Source organism: Brassica rapa, unplaced genomic scaffold, assembly GCF_000309985.2.
Source record: "Brassica rapa cultivar Chiifu-401-42 unplaced genomic scaffold, CAAS_Brap_v3.01 Scaffold0657, whole genome shotgun sequence".
Taxonomy (NCBI): domain Eukaryota; kingdom Viridiplantae; phylum Streptophyta; class Magnoliopsida; order Brassicales; family Brassicaceae; genus Brassica; species Brassica rapa.
The window spans coordinates 9,525-32,595 of record NW_022610597.1 but is presented as its reverse complement, the minus strand read 5'-3'; the positions used below and the strand labels follow the sequence as shown (position 1 = coordinate 32,595).

Sequence of the window (23,071 nt, the reverse complement as noted above, 5' to 3'; positions counted from 1 at the left end):
ATTCACACTTGGAGTTATTAAAGACCAACGGCTCTTTCCCCTTCTGTTCAGGCACGACTTAGAGACTATCCAGACATCAAAGGAGATCCCACGGATGCATTTATTTCTGCCCAAACTCACAAGATACAAGGAGAGAAGACAACTTCCATACATGGACAGATTCTGCACCAACTAAGTCCAACGGCTAGTTTTTCACTTATTATTTCTTTCCAAGTTATTCTTTTAGGCATTTGTGTTCTTTTCTATTTAAACAGAGCTAAGTCTCATTTGTAAATCACCCTTGCACGAAATTAATAAAGTATTATTCAGTTTACAAAGTTTGTCTTTGTTTTGTTCAATTAGTCTTTAGGTGGATTCCTTTAGATTTCTTGTCCGTTTGCTTGTCTCCTTAGTTTGTGGATTCATTCTAGGATACAAGTGTAGGTCTCTGTCTTTGTGTGGATTCACATAGGCGCAGGCTTCTGGTCTTATCAAAGGGATATTTCCGCAACCCTTTGTGGCGACAATCGACCCATTCAAGCTTGACAACTCTTGTTGCCTTGTGATCTAGCCTTTGTTAGCTTAGGCTTGTATCATTTTTGGTATCAGAGCTTCAAAAGCTCCTATCTATCAGGTTATATCTATCCTTGTCTCTATTCATTTGCATTTGTTTATTTGTTTCATCTCTTTTGCATTTGTTTCATTTATAAAATCATATAAAAAAAAACCATAAAAATTGTTTGCAATTTCTGTCCATTTTTGCATTTGCTTGTTCTTGGTGTTAAAACCAGGGAGGCACGACAAAGATGACCATTTACTTTCTTTGATTCATATAAATTTGAAAATCCAAAAGAAATCGTGTTTGCATTAGTTGTTTCCTTAGTTTCCATTTCGGTTTATTCACTTACTATAAAAAAAAAGGTCAATTTTGTTTCTTGCTTCTTTTAAATTCTAAAAATTATAAAACCAGAATAAAAAGTTAATTTCATTGTCTTAGTTTTATATATTTCGTGTTTCCATTAAAAAAAAAAAAAAAAAAAAAAAAAGTGAATTCTTTTTCATTTGTTTTAATTTTCCAAAAAAAAATAAATAAATAAATAAAATAAAAACAAGGAGATACTAAGTTTCCATTTTTTTTGTTCTTTCTTATTCTTCTCTCCTTTCTTTTGCTAAGCCACGACTTAATTCCTTTTTCTTCTGTTTGTGCAAGGCAAACTCTGAGAAAAGATAGAGAAGACGCCAATGGAGGATTACTCAGAAGAAGAGGCTGAAGAATACAACACGTCTGAGGTAGATTGGGGAGAAGAAGCTGACCAGGATTGTTGGGACGATGGAGATGACCACACTGAAGGTCATTGGTGCGCAGACTCTGTTCCAGAGTATGTCCCAAACGATGAACAAGAATACCCAGAGGTGGAACCAGAATCAATGGACCAGTATTCAACTTGCTATGGTCCCAAATCCCAACTCATCTATGAGGATAGTTCTGAAGGGAAATATTATTCTCAAGCGTGTCCTAGAAGAGAAAAGACCACCGTGGCTGCACCATCAAGATCTTATCATGGGAGTCTATCAAGACATGCTCACAGCACGCCATGGAACTACAATGGAGATCAGTTTTATCAGAATCGCTTGGCTGCACCATCTATACATTTTTCTGGTCATAAGCAAGGACCAAGTGCATATCTAAGGTGGGAGGACGACATGGAGCAATGGTTTATAGCTTGGAGAATTCCAGAGAAGCTAAAGCTAACTTATGCGAAGGATACCTTAACCGGAGAGGCATACAATTGGTGGAGTCAGCTAGATGCTGATAGGATCTATTTCAATGATCCGGCTTTTACTTGGAAAGAGGTTAAGATGCTCATGTATAGTGAGTTTGTGAAGAAGGCAAAATACATTCAGAAGGTGTCCACAAGGAGATTAATAAAGCACCAAGTCTTGCAACCCACAGTTCAGAGAGAAGTTGTTTCCCAAAGACAAAGTTCAAGGCCAGTGCATCCACCTCAAGTCAAACGAAACCAAGGTGAGCACTCTAACTCTTTAAAACCATCTGAGGTTATTTGTTATAGGTGTCAAGGCAAGGGCCATCTAGCAAAGGAGTGTCCCACAAAACGAGTTGTGAAGTCAGTAGTATCTGAAGCAAAAGAAACAAACTTGGAGGTAAGTGATTCCGATACTAGAATTGATGATTCCTTTTCTAGAATGGATAAACATATTGATGATCTTATCAACTTGATTAAAGCTAGATCTACTTCTGTTTCTAGTAATTCCATGACTGTCTTAACACACTTGTCTAGCGCCCAAAAGGTTGAAAGTATTTCAGGTACTAACATAGAAATCAAGGAACAAGAGCCCAACCTTGCTGCGCAATCAAGTCCAACACTTGATAAGGTGATTTCTGAACTTAAAGTGAATAATCTTACTTATCAAAACACTGGTATGATGCACTTGCACTCTGTCCAGAATGTTGATGAAGGTCTAGGTAATGAGGAGACACGTACAGAAGCTAAACAACAAGAGAATAATGAGCAATCTACCCTAGAGACCTCTACACCAGCTGATCAAGCTTTAGAGGTAGTAAATACCAAAGCTGAATCAATGCAAGATAACCAGGTAAGTGAAGCTCTAAATCTTACTCAATATTATATTTTTGAATCGTCCACTTCAAGTATGAAACACTTGCTCTTGCCCATAAGTGATGATTCAGATATAGGTACAATGGAGAAGCATCCAGAACCAAACTCACAACCTTACACCCAAGCAGTGGTCAATGGAGAAACCAATTGTGAAATAGGAGATTTCGAAAAGGAGACCACGATCCTTCCAAGGGAAATCATAGACCGACCATGGAAAGGGGGCATAGCTTCCCTACTGATCAAAGAAGAACCACCAGATGGACAATGCATCACAAAACCGTGCATATACCAAGGTAAGACCCTAGCCTCCCAAATTAGAATGAAACCTAACTTGCTCTATCTTGGTGCAGGTAAATTGGTTTTGAGGACAAAACCTTTTGAAGAGGGAGGGAATGATGAGGACCTAAAGTCAGTAGCTGGACCACCAACTCATGAGATCAACCATACAAGCTACATTGGAGCCAGCAGCGACATAGGTGCACTCAAAGAAGGATATCTTTGCAACCATAAGGAATTTAACCGTGAAACCAGTTTCTATAGATTCTCAACTCAACCAGAGCACGCAGCGAATTGGTTTCATACCAAAAAGAGTAATGGTTTAGGAGATATGCCAGTTACAAGTCAGACTATCTACACTGCATCCGAATTGGTTCTAATTAAGGAAAGTAATTCTTTGCTTAAGGAGTGTGCAACTCAAACTCACGTGTGGAAACCAGGAGATTATTCATTACATCTAAGAGCAGTGGGAGAGTTTCTACCATGCACCAGCAGCCACATGATCAAGATGAATCCCTTATTTGTCAACTTACCTTACATGGATGCATTCACACTTGGAGTTATTAAAGACCAACGGCTCTTTCCCCTTCTGTTCAGGCACGACTTAGAGACTATCCAGACATCAAAGGAGATCCCACGGATGCATTTATTTCTGCCCAAACTCACAAGATACAAGGAGAGAAGACAACTTCCATACATGGACAGATTCTGCACCAACTAAGTCCAACGGCTAGTTTTTTCACTTATTATTTCTTTCCAAGTTATTCTTTTAGGCATTTGTGTTCTTTTCTATTTAAACAGAGCTAAGTCTCATTTGTAAATCACCCTTGCACGAAATTAATAAAGTATTATTCAGTTTACAAAGTTTGTCTTTGTTTTGTTCAATTAGTCTTTAGGTGGATTCCTTTAGATTTCTTGTCCGTTTGCTTGTCTCCTTAGTTTGTGGATTCATTCTAGGATACAAGTGTAGGTCTCTGTCTTTGTGTGGATTCACATAGGCGCAGGCTTCTGGTCTTATCAAAGGGATATTTCCGCAACCCTTTGTGGCGACAATCGACCCATTCAAGCTTGACAACTCTTGTTGCCTTGTGATCTAGCCTTTGTTAGCTTAGGCTTGTATCACATGCTCACATTGCTAGAACTGATAAGATGCATCCATCACTTAGTAATCTATGCCATAATGCTAAACGAGTAAGTAAACCATTGATTGTTGATTCTGGTGCATCACATCATATGATAAGTGATAAAAACTTGATTAAGGATATAGAACCTACACATGGGCATGTGATGATAGCAAATGGGGATAAGATACCCATTAGAGGAATAGGAAAGCTTAAGTTGTTTAACAAAGAATCTAGAGCTTTTTACATGCCTGAATTCACATCAAACCTATTATCAGTGAAGAAATGTACTAATGATTTACAATGCAATGTTATCTTTAGTCCTAATGATGTGAAGTTTCAGGATATTGAGAGCAGCAGATTGATTGGGAAAGGGGTGACTAAGGGAGATCTCTATATGCTTGAAGAACTCACTTCTGTTCCTGATTATAGTTGCTCGTTTACTTCTGCTTCTTTGTTGAATAAAAATGCATTGTGGCATGCTAGAGTAGGACACCCTCATGTTAAAGCTTTGAACTTAATGGTACCAGGTGTTGTGTTTGAGAATAAGGATTGTGAAGCTTGTATTTTAGGCAAGCATTGTAGAACTGTGTTTCAAAAGTCTACTACCGTTTATGAGAATTGCTTTGATCTAATTCACTCAGATGTGTGGACTGCTCCTTGCTTATCTAGAGATAGTTATAAGTATTTTGTCACATTCATTGATGAAAAATCCAAATACACCTGGTTAACCTTAATTCAGACCAAAGATAGGGTACTTGATGCATTTAGGAACTTTCAAACTTATGTAACTAACCATTATCATGCTAAGATTAAAATTTTGAGATCAGATAATGGAGGGGAGTACACGAGTCATGCATTCAAGCAACACCTATCACAACATGGGATCCTACATCAAACAAGCTGTCCTTATACTCCACAGCAAAATGGAGTGGCTGAGAGGAAGAATAGGCATCTCATGGAAGTGGCAAGGTCACTTATGTTTCAGAGTAATGTTCCAAAGAGATTTTGGAGTGATGCGGTTGCCACTGCTTTATGAGATTAGAGAGTAGAATAGGTATTGAGAGATTAAGAGAGATTTGGTAAGAGATTAAGAGAAGTTTAGGAGAGATTGTGAAAGAAATGGAGAGATTTAAGTATGAACCATGATGAACAAGAGAGAGACTAGAGAGAGAGTAACATGATTCGCATTAATTCATTAATCAGAGAGAGTTTACACTTATATATGAAGCTTAAGACACTAGGGTTTAGACTGCATAAAGGAGAAAGCATGTGAAGTCAAGATACAGCTAAGGGCGCATTTGAATCCTTCCAATGAGAGTCTCCACATGTGTAAGGCATCTTTGAATATGCCTTTACCTTTCCAGCTCTTGCCAGACTGTCAGACGCGTTCCTCCTTATCCTCTCAACGTTCGGATCAAGCTCAGCCTTAAGGTAAAGTAACTCTAGCTGGTTTACTTTTACCTAAGCTGAGTAACCCCTTAACCGCGCATGATGGTACGGCCTGATCGTCCGTACCCTTTGCCCTATCCGTACAGTCCGTACAAGATGCTTCTATCTTCCTCTCTAATGCTTCTACACTTCCTAAGGTCTCCTCTTCATACCATAAGGCTCTCTTCTTAACACTCCCCCTCAAGCTTAGCTTTGTGACAGTCTAAGCTTGGACAGCCATGAGACCTTCCTCATTAAAAACCTCACTAAGGAAAACCCATTGGGATAAAACCTTAATGAGGGAAAAAGAGTAAAGATCTCACAGCTGAGGGGATCAGCTCCTTCTCTTCCCAAGATCTATGAGTCCCAATCTAATGTGAATGGACTCCATAGTCTTCTGTCTCGCAGCCTTGGTGAACACATCAGCCAACTGATCTTCACTTCTCGTGTAGCAAGGTAAGATCACTCCAAGCACAATCATCTGTCTTACTTTGTGGCAATCAACCTCAATGTGCTTGGTTCTCTCATGGAACACCGAGTTGGATGCAATGTGAATGGCAGCTTGATTGTCACAATGCATTGTCATTGGAGTGGCTTGATCAATCTCCAAGTGCTTCAAGATGCCTTTGATCCATACCAACTCGTTTGTAAGCTTCAGCATAGCTCTATACTCAGCTTCAGCACTTGAGCATGACACCACCTTCTGCTTCTTGCTCTTCCAAGTTACCAAGTTGCCTCCAATGAATGTGCAATAGCCGGTTGTTGATCTCCTGTCAGCTCTATCTCCTGCCCAATCAGCATCGCAATAGCCCACCACTTCTGAGCTTCCATTGCATCCCATCCATACTCCTTGATCCGGCGAGCCATTCAGATACATCAACAGCCTCTCCACCATGCGCCAGTGATGTTCCTTGGGAAGCTGCATGTGTTGGCTCACCTGATTCACGGCAAAACATATATCAGGCCTTGTAATGGTAAGGTAAATCAATTTACCAACTAGTTTTCTATAGAGTTTAGGATCCTGGTAAGGTTTGCTGTCTTCAATCTCCCCCTCTCGTGGGACTTTGTAGCCATCCTCCATAGGCATCCTTGCTGTCTTGCCTCCATAAGCACCTGCACCTTTCAAAAGATCAAGTGTATACTTTCTTTGGGACATGAACAACCCTTCCTTGGATCTACATATCTCAATTCCAAGAAAGTATTTCATTTCTCCCAAGTCTTTAATCTCAAACATGGATTTAAGGAACTCCTTGGTTGCTATGATACCTTCCTTGTCACTTCCTGTGATAATGATATCATCAACATACACAAGGAGTGCAATCATACCTGAGGTAGTGGTAAGAGTGAAGAGGGTGTGGTCTAGTTCAGACTTCTTGAAGCCTCGGCCATTCAGAGTTGTGCTCAACTTGTTATACCAAGCTCTTGGTGATTGCTTCAACCCATAAATGGCTTTCTTTAGCCTCAGAACATTCCCTCTCTTTACTAGATGTTCTAGACCTGGTGGAGGATACATATATACTTCATCCTCAAGCTCTCCTTGCAGAAATGCATTCTTTACATCCATTTGCCACAATCCCCATCCAAGGTTCACAGCCAAGCTTAAAATAATCCTAATGGTGTGTAGCTTGGCTACTGGAGCAAATGTCTCAATGTAATCCTCTCCATATGTCTGAGTGAACCCTCTTGCTACTAGTCTAGTCTTCTTCCTCTCAATCGACCCATCAGCCTTGTACTTGATTGTAAAGATCCATCTACTAGACACAGCTTTCTTCCCTTTTGGTAGTTCACTCTCATACCATGTATCATTCTTTATCATAGCTCCTGATTCAGCTCCTACTGATTCCTTCCATTCCTTATCTTCCATTGCCTCTTCATAGCTTCTTGGAATGTGATTCTCATCTAAGTTTACCATGAAAGCACAATGTGCTTCTGGATATTGAGCAAAAGAACACACGGCCTGAGTAGGATGCTTCACAGCTTGGGCATTGTAGTACACTCTCGTGTTTACCCAACTAGAAGGATCCTTTCTCAGCCTTGTACTCCTTCTCAACACTGGCCCTTCTTGCGCCATTTCTTGTTCTTCTTCTACTTGTGGAGTCACTGCTTCAGTCTGTTCTTCAGCTTCAGCTCTAGCTTCTCCTTGTCTCTGATCTTCTTCATTCTGACTTTCATTCAGTTCTTCCCTTGCTGATCCTTCTCCACTTTGGACAGGAGAATCAGTTCCTCTGTTTCCTAGCTCACCGGCCTCTTCTAAGCCTTGGTCCTCTAGTTCAGATACTGATTCACTTCCCCCCTCATGTGCAAAGTGGGATGGTTCTTCTGCTGCAGCTGGAGTAGGTTCTGGACGCCTACTCTGATCCTGGGACACTCCAATTCCGAGCCCCTCTAGGATGTTTCTCAAGCAAGCAGCTCTTTCTGATGGCTGGGAGAGATCCTCCAAGTCTTCCCATGTCTGCTCATCATAGTATCCTTTGTCTTCCATGAATCTGACATCCCTTGATACTAGCACTCTCCTAGCAGTAGGATCATAGCATTTGTATCCCTTCTGTGAAGTAGAATACCCAATCATCATAGCCTTGGTGCTCTTTGCTTCTAGTTTGTTTCTCTGCTCGCCTGGTACAAGACATAACACACGCATCCAAAGGTCCTCAGGTGATCCAAGACTGGCCTGCTCTTGTTGAGTACCTCAAATGGAGACTGATCTGCCAAGATCCTGGTTGGTATCCTGTTGATGAGATAGCACGCAGTCATCACAGCATCACTCCAATACCTCTTGGGAACCCCTTTGTGGAACATCATGGACCGGGACACCTCCATGAGATGTCTGTTCTTCCTTTCCGCAACTCCATTCTGCTGTGGAGTGTATGGGCAGCTAGTCTGGTGAAGAATCCCATGCTGAGCAAGGTGATCACGAAATGCATGCCCAGTATACTCCCCACCATTATCAGACCTGAAAATCTTAATCTTGGCATGATATTGGTTAGTCACATAGGCTTGAAAATTTTTAAATGCATCAAGGACCCTATCTTTAGTTTTAATCAATGTTAACCAGGTGTATTTGGATTTTTCATCAATGAATGTGACATAATACTTGTAATCATCCCTAGATAAGCAAGGTGCCGTCCAAACATCAGAGTGAATTAAATCAAAGCAGTTTGCATAAAGAGTAGATGATCTCTGAAAAACAGTCTTACAATGTTTGCCCAAAATACATGCCTCACAATCATTATTTTTAAACATGACACCTGGTAACATAATGCTTAAAGCCCTAACATGTGGATGTCCTAGCCTAGCATGCCACAGAGCATCAGTACTTAAGGAAGAAACAGAACTAAACGAGAAACAAGAACTAGAAATAGGTGCAAGGTCTTCAATCATGTAAAGATCCCCCTTGGTAGCTCCTTGCCCAATCAACTTACTGCTCTTAATATCCTGAAACTTAACATCATTAGGACTGAAAATAACATTGCATTGAAGATCAGTAGTGCATTTCTTAACTGATAAAAGATTAGAGGTGAACTCAGGCATGTAAAAGGCTTTTGACTCCTTATTAAACAAGTTCAGTTTACCAATGCCCCTAATGGGAATTCTATCTCCATTTGCAATCATAACATGTCCAAGGGCAGGTTCTATGTCTTTTATCAGATTGTTATCACTAATCATGTGATGAGATGCACCAGAATCAATTATCAATGGTTTATGCAAGCTCCTAGCAGTATTGGTTCTAGATGTTTCATTTTCAGCTTTCAGGCTCTTGACTACTCCTAACAATCTATCAGTTATGCTAGTATGAGTAGTGGCAGTACATGAGATTTTAAACATGTCTAGCAGTTTATCAGAGATACTAGGTAATGTATGAGCAGAGTATGAGTATCCAAGAGTGTTGCCTAGCATTTTACCAGACTCCTTGAGGGCTCGGATGAAAGCCTCAAAGTCAGCCTTGGTGATCACCTCCTGAGAAGTTAGAGCTCTGCCTTCACTTTCACCCGCCTTGACATTTGGACTAGCCCCTGATGAGCCGGCACCACTTGCTTCAGCAGAAAGGTGAGCCTTAGCTTCTCTATCCTTGTTGAACTTGCTAGGCCTGAGGTGTGGATGTAGGATCCAGCACTGACTCTTCTTATGCCCTTGCCGCTTGCAATGCTCACAGCTTCCCTCATACTTCTCATACTTCCTTCCATCTCCACGGTACGCTGCCTTGTTTGCTTGTGCCTCTTCTGCTTTATGAGCCGTGGACATTCCCTTCTTGCCTCCAAACAACCCAAGAGAGCCTTCCTCCTTCTGAAGTTGTGCGCATACCTCCTCCATGGATGGGAGAGTCGGTGATCTCAGGATATGCTTGATCACATCCTGGTAGCTTTCATCTAGAGTCATCAATAGCCCAAACACCTGATCTTGCTCTCTCCTCTCAATGAGCGATTCCTCATCAGTAGTGTTGGGTCTAAGACTCTCAAGTTCGGACCACAAAGCTCCAAACTTCCCCATGTGCTTGGTGAGATCTTCTCCATCTTGCCTCAAGACACTGATGGTTTGCTTCAGATCAAACACCCGACTTATGTTGGACTTGTTTCCATACCTCTTATGGAGCATGTCCCAAAGGCGCTTAGGAGTCTCAAAGTGTACGTAAGCTTCAAGTATGGGGAGCTCCAGAGAGGCATGGAGCACAGACAGCACCATCAAATCCTCTTGGACCCATCTCTTTGCTTCAGCTACCGCAAGAGTCTTCCCGTCGCCTTCTTCTTCATCTTCTTTGGCCACTGGCTCCGGACCATCATCTGTGATGTGGTTCCACAGCCCTAGCCTTCCAATGGTAGTCCTCACCAACTGGGACCACATCAAGTAGTTCGAGCCTCCCTTCAGTGCAACCGGAACCGTCACCAGTTTGCTAAAGTTGGTCGTCTCCATCTCCTCTTCTTTATCACACAAGAACAAACTCGCAAATGTAAAGAAAGGAACAAGGGTCTCTCAATACCAAAGCCAACCTGGCTCTGATACCATATGAGATTAGAGAGTAGAATAGGTATTGAGAGATTAAGAGAGATTTGGTAAGAGATTAAGAGAAGTTTAGGAGAGATTGTGAAAGAAATGGAGAGATTTAAGTATGAACCATGATGAACAAGAGAGAGACTAGAGAGAGAGTAACATGATTCGCATTAATTCATTAATCAGAGAGAGTTTACACTTATATATGAAGCTTAAGACACTAGGGTTTAGACTGCATAAAGGAGAAAGCATGTGAAGTCAAGATACAGCTAAGGGCGCATTTGAATCCTTCCAATGAGAGTCTCCACATGTGTAAGGCATCTTTGAATATGCCTTTACCTTTCCAGCTCTTGCCAGACTGTCAGACGCGTTCCTCCTTATCCTCTCAACGTTCGGATCAAGCTCAGCCTTAAGGTAAAGTAACTCTAGCTGGTTTACTTTTACCTAAGCTGAGTAACCCCTTAACCGCGCATGATGGTACGGCCTGATCGTCCGTACCCTTTGCCCTATCCGTACAGTCCGTACAAGATGCTTCTATCTTCCTCTCTAATGCTTCTACACTTCCTAAGGTCTCTGTTAAGATGAAGAGGAGTTATGAAGAGTTGAAGTTACTTGGGTGGAGAAAGTTACCACAGTAAATATTAGTTACTGTGGTAAAAAGGGTTAAAAGGAAGTTACCTTGGTGAAAGGAGTTACTTGAGAGTGAAATGGGTAAAGGGGGAACTTACCATGAAGAGGAGAGTGTGCGCTGAGGTTGATAAGGTTGTGGATAAGGTGGAGAGACTTGACAGGCTGTGACAGGCTGGAAAGGCAAAGCATCTCAGTCCAAGATGCCTCACACACGATCACACTCTCATTGGCTAAGTTTGAAATGAGGAGCCTCTTCCCTTGACTTCACATGCTTAGAATAGTGATCAAAATGGAAACCCTTGTATCTGATCTCTCTATATATATTGTAACCTCATCATTAATAAAATTAAGCAAGTTATGAGTCTCTCTTAGTCTCTCTTTAGTTCTTTAGACTCTTAATCTCATTTCATACTTTAATCTTCTCTAAATCTCTTCTAATCTTTCCTAAATACTCAGATCACTCTAAACATCACTAAAAGTGATATGGTATCAGAGCCAGGTTAGTGAGAGCCTGAGGTCGTGTGTGATTCTTTGAAGCCTCAAGGTTGAAGCTTTGAAGAAACTCTTGTGTTCTTGTGTGTTTGAGAGTTTCTGGGTACTTTTCAAGTTCAAGACTGGTTGTGGTGTATCATCTGAAGCTGTGTGGGTTGAAGATCGAGGCTGTGAAGGGTTCTACAAGTCATTCAACTCAAGATAAAGTTTCTGAAGCTTAGAGAGTTCATCATTCAACATGGAGAGTGGGATGAACATGAACATGAAGGTAGCTGTGATCTTCAAGGGAACCAACTACTTGGTGTGGTCTCGGATGGTGAGAACCACGGTGGGAAGCAAGGGGTTGTGGAAGCACATCACCCCCGGAGAAGCTCCAAAACTCATCACTCAAGGAGAGGATGATGGTGAGGCTGCAAGCAAGGCGGAAGAGAAGTGGCATCAAGAGGATATGCTGGTGATGTCTGTGCTTCATGCGTCACTTGAGCCGGCTATTCTGGATGCATACAGCTACTGTGAGTCTGCTAAGGAGCTGTGGGATACTTTGAAGAAGGTGTATGGCAACACATCAAACCTAAGCCGAGTGTTTGAAGTGAAGCAAGCCATCAACAACCTTGTACAAGAAGACATGGAGTTCACCAAGCATCTAGGGAGATTCAGGAGTCTCTGGTCCGAGATGGAGATGCTTAGGCCAAGCACAACGGATGCTGATGAGCTTAACAAGAGGAGAGAGCAAGACAAGGTCTTTGGGCTACTCCTCACGCTGAACCCGGCATACAACGGTCTCATCCAGCACCTGCTTAGAGAAGACACTCTACCTGATCTTGAGGATGTGTGTGCGCGGATTCAGAAGGAGCAAGGCTCCATTGGGTTGTTTGCAAAGAAAGGAGACCTGTCCCTTGCAAGCCAAGCAACTCAAGAGGAAGGTAGCGAAGCTCCACAAGCAAACAAGGCTGCGGCTGCGCATGGGAAGTTTGAGGAGAGGAGGTTCAATGGGAGTTGTGATCACTGCAAGAAGCATGGCCACAAGAAGAGCCAATGCTGGATACTCCATCCTCACCTCAAGCCGGCTAAGTTCATGAAGGACCGTGAGGCAAGGGCTAATGTCTCGGATGGAACAAGTGGAGCTGGTACAAGCAAAGGAAAGGAGATAGATGGGCGTGAGGCAGGTGATGGAAAGTCTCTTGTAGCCTACACTGGAGCATCAAGCAACCGTGGGAACAATGATCAAGAGTATCTAAGGAGATCCGACCTTGATGCTCTCATTAAGATGTTCAAGGAGAATGGTAACATCTTTGGGTATTCTTTTGGTGCTAGGGTGATAGAGAACTATGAGAATCTAACTAGAACTGATAGGATGCATGAGAGCTTGATAGAAATGGTAAATCAATCTAGGACTGCAAACCTTGCTAGAAATGATCATGCATTCAAACCATCTAGTATCCTTGCGCATATTGCTAGTTCTCATGACATTAAGCCATTAGTGATTGATTCAGGTGCATCTCATCATATGATAAGTGACACTAGCTTAATTAAAAACATTGTGCCAATGAATGGAAATGTACTGATTGCTAATGGAGATAAGATTCCTATTAGAGGAATAGGAAGTCTTAAACTATTTGATAAGGAAACTAAAGCTTTTTATATGCCTGAATTCACATCAAACTTGTTATCTGTTAAGAAATGTGCTACTGATTTGCAATGCAATGTTATATTCAGTCCTAATGATGTGAAGTTTCAGGATATTAAAAGCAGCAAGATGATTGGAAAGGGAGTGACTAAAGGAGAGCTATATTTACTTGAAGATCTCACTCCTGTTTCTAGATATAGCTGCTCATTTACTTCTGTTTCTAGTTCTGGTTTAAGTAAAAATGCATTGTGGCATGCTAGATTAGGACACCCTCATAATAAGGCTTTAAAACTGATGTTGCCAGGTGTTTCCTTTGAGAATAATGATTGTGAAGCTTGCATTTTAGGCAAGCATTGTAGAACTGTCTTTAACAAGTCTACTACTGTTTATGAAAAGTGTTTTGATCTTATTCATTCTGATGTTTGGACTGCACCTTGCCTATCTAGAGAAAATCATAAGTATTATGTAACTTTCATTGATGAAAAATCCAAATACACCTGGTTAACCTTAATTCCAACCAAAGATAGGGTACTTGATGCATTTAAAAATTTTCAATCCTATGTGACTAACCATTACAATGCCAAGATAAAGATTTTCAGGTCAGATAATGGAGGAGAGTACACGGGACAAGCATTCAAGCTACACTTAGCTCAGCATGGAATTCTTCATCAGACAAGCTGTCCCTATACACCACAACAGAATGGTGTGGCTGAGAGGAAGAACAGGCATTTGATGGAAGTAGCCAGGTCCATGATGTTTCAATCCAATGTGCCTAAGAAGTTTTGGAGTGATGCTGTTGCTACGGCATGTTATCTCATCAACAGGACACCAACTCTGATCTTACAAGGACAATCACCATTTGAGGTACTGAATCAGTACAAGCCTTCTCTCGAGCATATGAAGGTCTTTGGGTGTTTGTGTTTTGTGATGGTGCCTGGAGAGATAAGAAACAAGCTAGATGCTAAGAGTTCAAAGGCAATGTTCATTGGATATTCATCAAGTCAGAAAGGATACAAGTGCTATGATCCTAACACAAGGAGAGTGTTAGTATCTAGAGAAGTGAAGTTTGTTGAAGAGAAAGGATATTATGAGGAACAGATTCAAGAAGACTTGAAGGATCTTACCTCTGATAGAGCTGAAACCTTGAGGATTATCCTAGAAGGTCTTGGAATCAACATGAATCAAGGACATCAAGGGGGGAGAAGCACTACCCCAGTCCCGGATCATCAGACTTCCAACCTTGAGCATGAGGGGGGGAATGAAACAAGAACTCCAAACCGTGAAGAAACAAGTAGAGAAGAGAGTTCTGGCTCTCATGATCAAGCTGTGGAATCAAATGATCAAGAAGAAGGAGCTGAAGAGAGTCAGCTAAGGGAAGAAGGAGCTGAAGCAAGTCAGCTAGGAGAAGAAAGATCTGAAACAAGTGTGCAGCCACAAGAAGAAGAACAAGAGATGGCGCAAGAAGGGCCAGTATTGAGAAGAAGTACAAGGCTGAGAAAGGATCCTTCCAGTTGGGTAAACACAAGAGTGTACTACAATGCCCAAGCTGTGAAGCATCCTACTCAGGCCGTGTGTTCTTTTGCTCAATATCCAGAAGCACATTGCGCATTCATGGTAAACTTGGATGAAAATCACATTCCAAGAAGCTATGAAGAGGCAATGGAGGATAAGGAATGGAAGGAATCAGTAGGAGCTGAGGCAGGAGCTATGATAAAGAATGATACATGGTATGAGAGTGAACTACCAAAAGGGAAGAAAGCTGTGTCTAGTAGATGGATCTTTACAATCAAGTACAAGGCTGATGGGTCAATTGAGAGGAAGAAGACTAGACTAGTAGCAAGAGGGTTCACTCAGACATATGGAGAGGACTACATTGAGACATTTGCACCAGTAGCCAAGCTACACACCATTAGGATTGTTTTAAGCTTGGCTGTGAACCTAGGATGGGGATTGTGGCAAATGGATGTAAAGAATGCATTTCTACAAGGAGAGCTTGAGGATGAAGTCTATATGTATCCTCCACCAGGTCTGGAACATCTAGTGAAGAGAGGGAATGTACTGAGGCTAAAGAAAGCCATTTATGGGTTGAAGCAATCACCAAGAGCTTGGTATAACAAGTTGAGCACAACTCTGAATGGCCGAGGCTTCAAGAAGTCAGAATTGGATCACACTCTCTTTACACTCACGACACCCTCAGGTATGGTTGCTCTCCTTGTGTATGTGGATGATATCATTATCACTGGGAGTGATAAGGAAGGTATCAAAGCAACCAAGGAATTCCTAAAGTCTATGTTTGAAATCAAAGACTTGGGAGAAATGAAATACTTCCTTGGAATTGAGATTTGTAGATCTAAGGAAGGATTGTTCATGTCCCAAAGGAAGTATACACTTGATCTTTTGAAAGGTGCAGGTGCTTATGGAGGCAAGACAGCAAGGATGCCAATGGAGGATGGCTACAAAGTACCAAGAGAGGGGGAGATTGAAGACAGCAAGCCATTTCATGATCCTAAACTCTATAGAACTTGTTGGCAAATTGATTTACCTTACCATTACAAGACCTGATATATGTTTTGCTGTGAACCAGGTGAGTCAACACATGCAGCTTCCAAAGGAACATCATTGGCGCATGGTAGAGAGGCTGCTGATGTATCTGAATGGCTCGCCGGATCAAGGGGTTTGGATGGGATGTAATGGAAGCACAGAAGTGGTGGGGTATTGTGATGCTGATTGGGCAGGAGATAGAGCTGATAGGAGATCAACTACCGGCTATTGCACATTCATTGGAGGTAACTTGGTGACTTGGAAGAGCAAGAAGCAGAAGGTGGTGTCATGTTCAAGTGCTGAAGCTGAGTATAGAGCCATGCTGAAGCTTACAAACGAGTTGGTGTGGATCAAAGGCATCTTGAAGCACTTAGAGATTGATCAAGCCTCTCCAATGACAATGCATTGTGACAATCAAGCTGCTATTCACATTGCATCCAACTCGGTGTTCCATGAGAGAACCAAGCACATTGAGGTTGATTGCCACAAAGTGAGACAGATGATTGTGCTAGGAGTGATCTTGCCCTGCTATACTAGAAGTGAAGATCAGTTGGCTGATGTATTCACCAAGGCTGCGAGACAAAAGACTATGGAGTCCATTCACATCAGATTGGGACTCATAGATCTTGGGAAGAGAAGGAGCTGATCCCCTTAGCTGTGAGATCTTCACTCTTTTTCCCTCATTAAGGTTTTGTCCCAATGGGTTTTCCTTAGTGAGGTTTTTAATGAGGAAGATCTCATGGCTGTCCAAGCTTAGACTTTCACAAAGCTAAGCTTGAGGGGGAGTGTTAAGATGAAGAGGAGTTATGAAGAGTTGAAGTTACTTGGGTGGAGAAAGTTACCACAGTAAATATTAGTTACTGTGGTAAAAAGGGTTAAAAGGAAGTTACCTTGGTGAAAGGAGTTACTTGAGAGTGAAATGGGTAAAGGGGGAACTTACCATGAAGAGGAGAGTGTGCGCTGAGGTTGATAAGGTTGTGGATAAGGTGGAGAGACTTGACAGGCTGTGACAGGCTGGAAAGGCAAAGCATCTCAGTCCAAGATGCCTCACACACGATCACACTCTCATTGGCTAAGTTTGAAATGAGGAGCCTCTTCCCTTGACTTCACATGCTTAGAATAGTGATCAAAATGGAAACCCTTGTATCTGATCTCTCTATATATATTGTAACCTCATCATTAATAAAATTAAGCAAGTTATGAGTCTCTCTTAGTCTCTCTTTAGTTCTTTAGACTCTTAATCTCATTTCATACTTTAATCTTCTCTAAATCTCTTCTAATCTTTCCTAAATACTCAGATCACTCTAAACATCACTAAAAGTGATAGTCTCCTCTTCATACCATAAGGCTCTCTTCTTAACATGCTTGTTACCTGATAAACAGAACCCCAACCAAAGTTCTGAATGAGAGGGCTCCATTTGAAGTTCTGAACAGGTACAAGCCAGCCCTTGATTATTTGCGAGTCTTTGGGTGCCTATGCTTTGTACTCAAACCAGGAGAGATGATCAACAAGCTAGAAGCAAGAAGCACTAAGGCTGTGTTCATAGGATACTCAGCTACACAGAAAGGATACAAATGCTATGATCCTATAGCAAGGAGAGTTCTTGTATCTAGAGATGTGAAGTTCTTGGAAGATAGAGGATACTATGAAGAAAAGAATCAAGAAGACCTGAAGGACTTAACATCAGACAAGGCCACCACCTTGCGGATCATTCTTGAAGGTCTTGGAATCAGTACATCCCAGGATCCAAGGAATCACGCAACTACACCTCCTGAAGTTGGTTCACCATCCCACCTTGATCATGAGGGAGGAGAGGAGCATGAGGAGCCTATGCAAGAGGCCAACCAAGATGAAGGAGGAGTAGAGAATGAAGGAGAAGAGAGCATAGGCTCAGATGGTCATGGACATGATCATGGTGTGACACAAACACCTTCTCAAGATGAAGTGGTAGAAGAACAACAGGAAGAAGAACCGGTTGTGCAGCCACTAAGAAGGAGTACAAGGATAAGGAAGGATCCTTCCAGTTGGGTAAACACGAGAGTGTACTACAATGCCCAAGCTGTGGAGCATCCTTCTCAAGCCGTGTGCTCCTTTACTCAATATCCAGAAGCACATTGCGCTTTCATGGTAAACTTGGATGAGAATCACATCCCAAGAAGCTATGAAGAAGCAATGAAAGATAAAGAATGGAAAGAATCAGTTGGAGATGAGGCAGGAGCAATGATCAAGAATGATACATGGTATGAGAGTGAGTTACCAAAAGGGAAGAAGGCTGTGACTAGTAGATGGATATTCACAATCAAGTACAAAGCGGATGGAAAGGTTGAGAGGAAGAAGTCAAGGCTAGTTGCAAGAGGCTTCACTCAAACTTATGGAGAAGATTACATAGAAACCTTTGCACCAGTAGCTAAACTCCACACAATCCGGATTGTACTGAGCTTAGCTGTGAATCTTGGATGGGGGTTATGGCAAATGGATGTGAAGAATGCGTTTCTACAAGGTGAACTTGAGGATGAAGTGTATATGCATCCACCTCCAGGCCTTGAACACTTAGTGAAGAGTGGAAATGTGTTGAGGCTGAAGAAAGCCATCTATGGGCTGAAGCAATCACCAAGAGCTTGGTACAACAAGTTGAGTACTACCCTGAATGGCCGAGGCTTCAAGAAGTCTGAACTAGACCACACCCTCTTCACACTCACGACTCCCTCAGGTATGATTGCACTTCTTGTGTATGTTGATGATATCATTATCACAGGGAGTGATAAGGAAGGTATCATAGCAACCAAGGAGTTTCTTAAATCCATGTTTGAGATTAAAGACTTGGGAGAAATGAAATACTTCCTTGGAATTGAGATATGTAGATCCAAGGAAGGTTTGTTCATGTCCCAAAGGAAGTATACACTTGATCTTTTGAAAGGTGCAGGTGCTTATATGACTTTTAGGAATATAAAGATTAATCTGAGTTTAGAATAGGATTAAGGAAGAGAATAAGAGATTTACGAAACTGATTAGAGACTAATGGAGAATCATGATGAAATGAGTAAAGAGAAAGATTGTTTAGAACTGTCTAATCTTTATTAAGAGATGAGATTACATATATATAGGTCCATACACTTAGGGTTTTCGAAATCATAAAGCTAAGTAAGCATGTAGAGTCAAAGAGGAGCCTAAGCTTTAATTTGAACCGGCCAATGAGTGTCTTCACACGTTTGGAGCATCTTCTTGATCCAAGACTAGATGCTCTTCCTTTCCAGCTCTTGCCAGCCTGTCCTAGCTGTCAAGCCGCGTCTCCCTTATCCTCTCAACGTTCGGATAAGGTCTTGGCCGAGTGTAACTTAAGCTCAGTACATGGGAGTTACTTGGATAGTTACTTGATCCCTTTTACCTTGTACGGATGATCACTTGTACGGCCTTGTACGGATGATCAACCCATTCCTCCTCTTCACCTCTTTGCTCTCTTTATGTTCTCAACTCCTTTGTGTCTTTACCTCAAATGTCTCAACTCTGATTAACACTCCCCCTCAAGCTTAGCTTTGTGAAAGTCTAAGCTTGGACAGCCATGAGATCTTCCTCATTAAAAACCTTACCAAGGAAAACCCATTGGGATAAAACCTTGATAAGGGAAAAAGAGTAAAGACCTCACAGCCAAAGGGGATCAGCTCCTTCTCTTCCCAAGATCAATGAGGCCCAACCTGATGTGAATGGACTCCATTGTCTTCTGTCTTGCAGCCTTGGTGAACACATCCGCTAACTGATCTTCACTTCTTGTGTAGCATGGCAAGATGACTCCTAAGATGATCATCTGCCTCACCTTGTGACAATCCACTTCAATGTGCTTGGTTCTCTCATGGAACACCGAGTTGGAGGCAATGTGGATGGCAGCTTGGTTATCACAATGCATTGTCATTGGCGTGGCTTGATCAATCTCCAAATGCTTTAAGATGCCCTTGATCCACACCAGCTCGTTGGTCAGCTTCAGCATAGCTCTATACTCAGCTTCTGCACTTGAGCAAGACACCACCTTCTGCTTCTTACTCTTCCAAGTAACCAAGTTGCCTCCAATGAATGTGCAATAGCCTGTGGTTGATCTCCTGTCTGCTCTATCACCAGCCCAATCCGCATCACAATATCCAACCACTTCAGTACTCCCATTGCAACCCATCCATACTCCTTGATCAGGTGAGCCGTTGAGATACATCAAGATCCTCTCCACCATGCGCCAATGATGTTCCTTAGGCACTTGCATGTGTTGACTCACCTGATTCACAGCAAAGCAAATGTCAGGCCTAGTTATGGTAAGGTAAATCAATTTGCCAACTAGCTTTCTATAGAGTTTAGGATCCTGATAAGGTTTGCTGTCTTCAATCTCCCCCTCTCGTGGGACTTTGTAGCCATCCTCCATAGGCATCCTTGCTGTCTTGCCTCCATAAGCACCTGCACCTTTCAAAAGATCAAGTGTATACTTCCTTTGGGACATGAACAAACCTTCCTTGGATCTACATATCTCAATTCCAAGAAAGTATTTCATTTCTCCCAAGTCTTTAATCTCAAACATGGATTTAAGGAACTCCTTGGTTGCTATGATACCTTCCTTATCACTTCCTGTGATAATGATATCATCAACATACACAAGGAGTGCAATCATACCTGAGGAAGTAGTGAGAGTGAAGAGGGTGTGGTCTAGTTCAGACTTCTTGAAGCCTCGTCCATTCAGAGTAGTACTCAGCTTGTTGTACCAAGCTCTTGGTGATTGCTTCAGTCCATAGATAGCTTTCTTCAGTCTCAACACATTCCCTCTCTTCACTAAGTGTTCCAAGCCTGGAGGTGGATGCATATACACTTCATCCTCCAGCTCTCCTTGTAGAAATGCATTCTTCACATCCATTTGCCATAAGCCCCATCCAAGATTCACAGCCAAGCTTAATACAATCCGGATTGTGTGCAGTTTAGCTACTGGTGCAAAGGTCTCAATGTAATCCTCTCCATAAGTTTGAGTGAAACCTCTTGCAACCAGTCTTGACTTCTTCCTCTCAATTGTTCCATCAGCCTTATACTTGATTGTGAAGATCCATCTACTAGTCACAGCCTTCTTCCCTTTTGGTAACTCACTCTCATACCATGTATCATTCTTGATCATAGCTCCTGCCTCAGCTCCAACTGACTCCTTCCATTCTTTATCCATGATTGCTTCTTCATAGCTTCTTGGGATGTAGTTCTCATCCAAGTTAACCATGAAGGCACAATGTTCTTCAGGGTATTGAGCAAAGGAACACACAACTTGAGAAGGATGCTCCACAGCTTGGGCATTGTAGTACACTCGCGTGTTTACCCAAGAGGAAGGATCCTTTCTCAGCCTTGTGCTCCTCCTCAATACAGGTTGTTCTTGCTCTTGAACCGGCTCAGCTTGTGTGTGCGGTTCTTGTGCTTCACTCTGATGTTCTTCCTCTCCTTGATCTTGCTCACCTTGATGATGAGAACCTGAGTTGAACTCTCCTTCCTCACTCAAGCCGACTCCTTCTTGGCCATTTTCTTGAGTTTCAGGTTCACTTCCCCCCTCATGATCAAGGTGAGGTGTTTGAGCAGCTCCACTTGGTGCAGTTGAGCTCTCTTCTTGTCTTCCACTTCTTGTGGATTGATCCTGGTTCATCTTGATACCAAGACCTTCCAAAATGATTCTTAAGACTCCAGCCTTATCTGATGTGAGATCCTTCAAATCTTCTTGATTCTTCTCCTCATAGTATCCTCTTTCTTCAATGAACTTCACATCTCTAGATACAAGTACCCTTCTAGCTTCTGGATCATAACACTTATATCCTTTTTGAGTTGTTGAGTAGCCAATGAACATTGCCTTTCTGCTCCTTGCTTCTAGCTTGTTCCTCAACTCTCCTGGTACTAGAACATAGCATAAGCATCCAAACACTCTCATGTATTCCAAGGATGGCTTGCGCTTGTTCAGAACTTCAAATGGTGCTTGATCCTTCAACACCTTTGTAGGCATCCTGTTGATTAGGTAGCACGCAGTGGATACAGCATCACTCCAGAATCTCTTAGGTACATTAGCTTGGAACATCAGTGACCGAGCCACTTCCATCAAGTGCCTGTTCTTCCTCTCAGCTACACCATTCTGTTGTGGTGTGTAGGGACAGCTTGTTTGATGAAGGATTCCATGGTGATCTAGATGACTCTTGAACGCATAGCTTGTGTACTCTCCTCCATTATCTGATCTCAAAATTTTAATCCTAGCATGATAATGGTTAGTCACATAAGCTTGAAAGTTCTTGAATGCATCTATCACCCTATCTTTTGATGGAATGAGTGTTAACCAGGTGTATTTAGATTTTTCATCAATGAATGTGACAAAATACTTATGATTATCTCTAGAAAAACTAGGTGCAGTCCACACATCAGTATGAATCAAATCAAAGCAATTTTCATAAACAGTAGATGTTCTTGGAAACACATTCTTACAATGCTTGCCTAAAATGCAAGCTTCACACTTATTATTTTCAAAAACCACACCTGGTAACATCAAGTTTAAAGCCCTCTCATGGGGATGACCTAGTCTAGCATGCCACAATGCATTTTTATTCAAACTAGAAGCAGAAGTAAATGAGCAGTTATAATTGGAAACAGGATCAAGCTTCTCAAGCATGTATAAGTCTCCCTTTGTAACTCCTTTTCCAATCAATTGGCTGCTCTCAATATCCTGAAACTTCACATCATTAGGACTGAATATAACATTGCAATTCAAATCAGTAGTGCATTTCTTAACTGAAAGTAGGTTTGATGTGAATTCCGGAATGTAAAAAGCTCTAGTGTTCTTATCAAATAGCTTTAAGTTTCCTATTCCCTTAATAGGTATTTATCCCCATTTGCAATCATCACACATCCATTAGTAGGTTCTATATCTTTAATCAGGTTGGTGTCACTAATCATATGATGAGATGCACCTGAATCTATAATCAATGGTTTGGATGTATTGCTAGCACTATGGCAGATGCTAATCTGTGATCTATATGCATTCATCCTAGCATTTCTATCAATGCAATGCTCAATTCCAGTCTTACTATCAATCCTAGCAATCTCAGCCACATTAGGAGTCATTTCTATAGTTCTAGCAATCATAGAAGCACCAAATGAATACCCATGAATGTTACCATTATCCTTGAGCATTTTGATGAGTGCATCCATCTCGGATCTCCTGATGAAGTCTTGATCATTGCCTCGGGGGTTGATAGCTCCAGTGTAGGTCACCAAAGCCTTTCCATCTCCTTCACGGTTCTCCACTTCAGCTCCACGGTTGGATGGCCCTGCTCCGCTTGATCCTTCAGTCATGTGAGCTTTTGCCTCT

At 41.9% G+C, this 23,071-nt stretch overlaps 1 protein-coding gene across 1 annotated transcript; it reads left to right on the top strand.

Moving 5' to 3' along the window:
- Window positions 1-940: 940 nt before the first annotated feature.
- Window positions 941-3,754, top strand: LOC103848087. The gene is made up of 2 exons (XM_033283423.1): window positions 941-2,911; window positions 2,969-3,754. The coding sequence occupies exons 1-2, from the start codon at window positions 1,222-1,224 to the stop codon at window positions 3,613-3,615; spliced, it is 2,337 nt and encodes a 778-aa protein (XP_033139314.1). The 5' UTR covers window positions 941-1,221; the 3' UTR covers window positions 3,616-3,754.
- The last annotated feature ends 19,317 nt before the right edge of the window (window positions 3,755-23,071 follow it).